The 5,264-nt window shown below is 34.2% G+C and overlaps 1 protein-coding gene across 1 annotated transcript; it reads right to left on the reverse strand.

The window, feature by feature from the left end:
* Positions 1 to 2,768: 2,768 nt before the first annotated feature.
* On the reverse strand, positions 2,769 to 4,554 carry LOC113776245 (NAC domain-containing protein 46-like). The gene is made up of 3 exons (XM_027321360.1): positions 4,386 to 4,554; positions 3,987 to 4,267; positions 2,769 to 3,813 (listed from the first exon to the last, which is right to left on the reverse strand). Exons 1-3 carry the CDS (start codon positions 4,531 to 4,533, stop codon positions 3,049 to 3,051), a joined length of 1,194 nt encoding a protein of 397 aa, XP_027177161.1. The 5' UTR covers positions 4,534 to 4,554; the 3' UTR covers positions 2,769 to 3,048.
* Between the last annotated feature and the right edge of the window lie 710 nt (positions 4,555 to 5,264).

Below are 5,264 nucleotides of genomic sequence, written 5' to 3' on the forward strand. Positions count from 1 at the left end.
AATCAGGGCTTTTTGATGGGGATGTGCTGGCTTGTTCCTTTTCTTGCATATTATCTGCCTTCAAGAAGTAAACAATATATATATATAGATATAGATATATATATATATATGCTGCAATGTTTATGTGTAATTTAGAAACAAGTACATTGAAATAATGGGGTAGTTGCCTCCGCTACAAGCATGAAACATTGGGAAGCTTTGCTTTTAATAGAAAGCAAGCCAATGGCCAAAGCAACTCATGGGAAGTTTTCTTTTGTTTCCATAGCCGATCTGAAATTATTCCGATTCCCCAATAAAATGCTGTATATGGACACTAAATGAAAATGATTCCAAGGAAGAACTTGAATTGAGTTTATGCATTATGAAACAGGCATGGGAAAATAATAACAAAAAATTAAAAAAAATAAAGGGAACTATAAAGCAACAGATACGATATCGGTTATACCTCCTTATTAGTCTCGTGATGATGTCCTTACCGTATTTGTTATATCTCCTTATTAGTCTCGTGATGATGTCCATTTACAACATAAAGTTGAATGAACAAACGAACTTTACTGAAATGATTATAGCTATATCGTCCTTAAAGTTTAGGCACTCCAGCAATGTAATTATAGAGTTAGTTCCAGTGACAACAGATATAGTCTTTAATGCTTCTAAATTTGACTGATATGTTCCCAAAAGACCAAAAGTTTTAGGAAAACTAATCTAATGACGTTTTTAATTTTGACAAAGCATTGGACCTTTTGAAGAAATTTGGCGAATTATTAATAGTGATAGACTTGTGAATGCTAATTAGGATACTAAAATTAAAACATAAAATAATCTACACAAATCACTTTCCACTTTAATGAAGAAAAGTCAAGTATACTTTAAAATTTTGCAAATTGATTTTAAGAGTTAAATGCTTTCCTTAAACTACCTAGGGAATCCACAAAACCATTTCAATTGTTCACTTTTGATCCATCATCTATTTCAAGTGTCAAAATTGATACCTTAACAATAAAAAGTGTTAAAGTTTGAGTTAATTTGTCCATCTCCACTGTTAAAACTAATACACATAAGGTTAAAACTCAACGGATCCGATGGGGGAAATGGGGTGAAGGATCAACCTTTGATGCTTTTCATTATTGAGGGGCCAATTTATGATTTTAAATAAATGAGAGGTCAACAGTTGGCAAATAAAATAATTTACGAGCTCCTTACTAATTTACCTTTTTTTCTTTTGTAAGTGAGAAGACTTGAACCCATAATCTCTTACTTTACTTACAACTCCTCTCATTTTATCACCCAACCCAACCCTCTCCCTATGAATTTACCTTTAAAAAGGAAAAAAAAAAAGGAGATCCATATGGTGATTCGAACATGTGACCTATTGGTTATAAGTAAAGCGTATTACTAGTTAGGTTGTGCTTTGTTGTTCCCCTATGAATTTACCTTGCCGATATCAATGTTTACATTACTTGTCATGTGATTGTCACCGTAAGTGATTACATAAATTTAGTAAGTTATTATTTTTCTGGTTGAAATTGAGAACAACTAGGACCCAATTTCGTAAATTTTCAATTTCTTTGTGTGAATTGGAAAAATCAGAACAAAACTATTCTTTTTCTCCCCTAAGATTTTAGGGACTATTTTGGTACAGTACCCAAATTTTAGGGACTGATATTGCATTTCTCCATTAAACACAGTTAAAATATTAGAGAAGAAAGCTTGATGGACTGTTCCCAAATCCGATAAGGTACTCAATTATTGTACAAGCTGAAGTGTGTGGACTCCAAAAGCAAGAGAAATCGTGTCAATTGGGGATTCAATGAAGGAAGAAGAGAATATTCCTGTGGCAGCACTCCCAGAAATTCTGGGCTGTGAATGAATAACTGAAGGAAATTTAAGAACTAAGTTTCGTTTGACAGAAGTACAAGCATTGAGCATTATACACAAAAAATAAGTGAATAAAAGAAACTATAACCATCACATCATACATATTTGTATCTGTATTTGTCTGAGTCTTTTGCTAATTTTTGACATGGTGATAGGAATATACCCTACGCATCAGGTGAGCGAAGAATTCGTCTTTCCCCTAGAATTTTGACAACACTGAGAATTATTGAATGCATATGATCCCTACAAGGATGTCACCACTTGGTCCTTCCTTTTTTTTAACCCTTTGATTCTAAAGTTCGGAATACAACATTTGGAAAAAGAAGTATTTCGACAGATTTTGAAAAAAAAATTGGTTTTGTTTAGATTGCTATTTTTTAGTAAAATATTTTCCATTTTCTGGTAATATTTCTTTTACTAATTTCCAATTGCATTTTTTTGCCTCACACACATCATACCTTAAAAGAGTTTCACAATATATTTTTTTTCAAAAACTCTCCAAAATATGCTATTGGACACAATTGGGGGAAAAAATGCTTGGAATCTTTCTTAAACACGTTTCATATTTTTGTCTCATATCACCGTATCAAAAGAACTGCTGAAATAAAATCTTTTTATATGCAATTCAATCCAAATGGACTCAACAGATTCTTTTTTTCCCCCTTTCTGTTTTCTTTTTGCCATGGAGAATAATTAAGTTCAAAGTGCTACACAAAACATCACATGTTAGAACCCGAAAATGGGGCAGACAACTGTCATTCTTGTAGTCCAAGCTTGGAACTTGAAAAGACTACTATGTTGAAATCCAAAAATTTGCTGTAATTATTCAAACAAGCAATCCATAAAAACCAACTACATATAATTGTTCATACATCAATCACTACAGAAACTCAAAGAATAGCAGAAATGTACAACAGAGATATCTCTTCAAGAGGATTTTCAAGAAGTAATCTATCATCAATGAACTAAAATGCTGTCTAAGATGTCCTAAAAATAACAAATCTGTACAAGACTACGTGTTACTCCAATTCAAACCGTCATGGACCATAACTTTTTGAACTAACTATCGTTACTACCAGTGGAAGAGAAGATCAGACTAATCAATTACAGTTGCAGATTGATTAAAATAAACAGTCTGCAATCTGCACTTTCTGTTATGCCGATGATTAATTATTCTTCAGTAGTGAAATCAGTAATATTCCACAAGGAATCCAAGTCAGACATATTGGGATCAACTGAGATGCCTTCAAGATCTTTCATGCACTTGTCACTTTCGACATTTATCTTGGATACAACAGATGATATTTCAGGTGCCATATCATTACTAATTCCAGTATCTTGCGAAGGGCTGACCATGGAGTTGGTAGAGGAGAATTGTTCCATTTTGCACTGCTTCCCGGGGTCCGAAATTCCTTGCTGGTTTGGCGCCGAAAGAGTACTGGAATTAGCTTGATGATCAGGAGTAGCTTTGAAGCCTGAGAATGACGAGTAGCTTTCATTCTGGTAACCGTGAAAGTTTGCAGCAGGAACTGAAATTGGGGGGCAGAAAAAGGAGCTTGGATCATGGTTACTAGAACCAGCTTCATAGGAAGTTTTGAAAGCATAGTTGTAGGAGGGCATTAGGAAGGTGTTAAGGTCTTGTTGCATTTGTAACGTAGAATTATTCAAGTTTGTGGAAAAGTAGGAGGGAAGGGTTCCATGATCTGATGATTTTCCTGAAGAAGTTGTTGCACCTTTGAATTCTTGATCTTCCTCGTGCGAAAAGCTTGAAATACCAGGTCTATTACTGGAGTTCGGGATGTCCATTAATGGTGGGAGTGATGAAGGGCTATCAAGAAGATGATCCAGAAAAGAATCAGCCCTTGTAAGATCTCTCAATGGACTTCTTCTGATTCCTACATTCTTGTGAAATACTCTACACACAACCCACTCATCCTGCATTAATAAATAATAATTGCCACAGAAAAGGGTCAAATAATTGTGGAATCTTTCATCCTTCTCAGCAACAAAAAAGCTAGCTAAAAATTGAAGGATAAACAATGAAAATAAGGAAAAAATAAATTTATCAAAAAGCCTATAACTTTTCAAGATAGAGAAAAGCAACCTACCTTTGCTCCTTTAGGGAAGTTGTAATAAGAAAATCTGCCTTCAAGTCTATATTCATGCATGACCCAATTAGTCTTTTCCCCTTTAGGAGCTCTTCCTCTGTAGAAAACAAGGGTCTTCTTCATTCCAACAAGGCAACCTTTTCCCTTGTAGATCTCCTTATCTTTTCCAGTAGCCTTCCAATAACCTGATCCTGTTGCTCTATTAGTTCTCATCCCTGTTGGGTACTTCCTATCCCTCTGGCAGAAGAAGAAGTGTTCTTTTTCTCCCATCTTAGCTTTCTCTGATTCCCCAAAAAAAAACAAAATAAATAAATAAAAAAGCACCTTATTGGTTAGTATCGGAAAAGAAGATCCAAGAGAATAATAATATTTCATCAAGAGGAATCAAGAAAAGCTTACTTGGTAAATCCCAGGGTTCGCACTTGTTCATATCGACTTCTGCAATAGCTATAGCACCGAAATTCTTGTCCACCACTTTTTTAGTTAAATAGTGAGTTATGATCTCTTCATCAGTGGGATGAAATCTAAAACCCGGTGGCAAATCCATGAGATCATCTTCTTCATTTAGCACAACTGGAACTCCTTCCATATCTGGTCTAATGCGGATGCAGCAGAATAAAGCCCTCTAATTTGCTTGTTTAACTAGTTCAAAAACTAGCAAATAATGCAATCCTTGGGACAAGAAATATTTTATATACACAAAAAAATGAATAAGAAGAACCTCTGCTGTATTTATCTATTTAATGGAGATTGTTTTCAAGGAGGCAAATGAGAAACTAGAGCAAAGGCAAGAGGAATATCTTATATAGAAAGAAGGCTTCAAACTTGGGACTCTGAAGATCCGTAAGATGCAAGGAATTTCTCAAGGAAGCCTCGTGGTTCTTGTCCTTTTTAAGCATTTTTTAATCAGTGTTTTCTACTGTGTATTTTCGTTGGCATACTATGCACAACTGAAACGTTTGACAACGGATGTGAAACCAAGAAATGGTAAAAGCCACATAAAAAGTACTAATTGAAAAGCCAAAAAGAATAAAATATTACACAACTTACTCTAGTTTTGTCATAATTATACAAATATCCTTACTTTTTAGATTGTAATAATATTGCAGTAATATCCTTTGTCAATATTAAGCATTTTTTGAACACTTTTCTTTTGAGAAGAAGAGGAAGAGCAGGCCCCTTTTGGACTGCAAGTTTTTTAAGTTTGCACAGAAAAATATATTTTATCAATATATGAAATAAAAAAAAATATGTACAAAGAAATTCTCTGCGAAAACT

The sequence above is a fragment of the Coffea eugenioides genome, chromosome 6 (assembly GCF_003713205.1).
Source record: "Coffea eugenioides isolate CCC68of chromosome 6, Ceug_1.0, whole genome shotgun sequence".
NCBI classification, from domain to species: domain Eukaryota; kingdom Viridiplantae; phylum Streptophyta; class Magnoliopsida; order Gentianales; family Rubiaceae; genus Coffea; species Coffea eugenioides.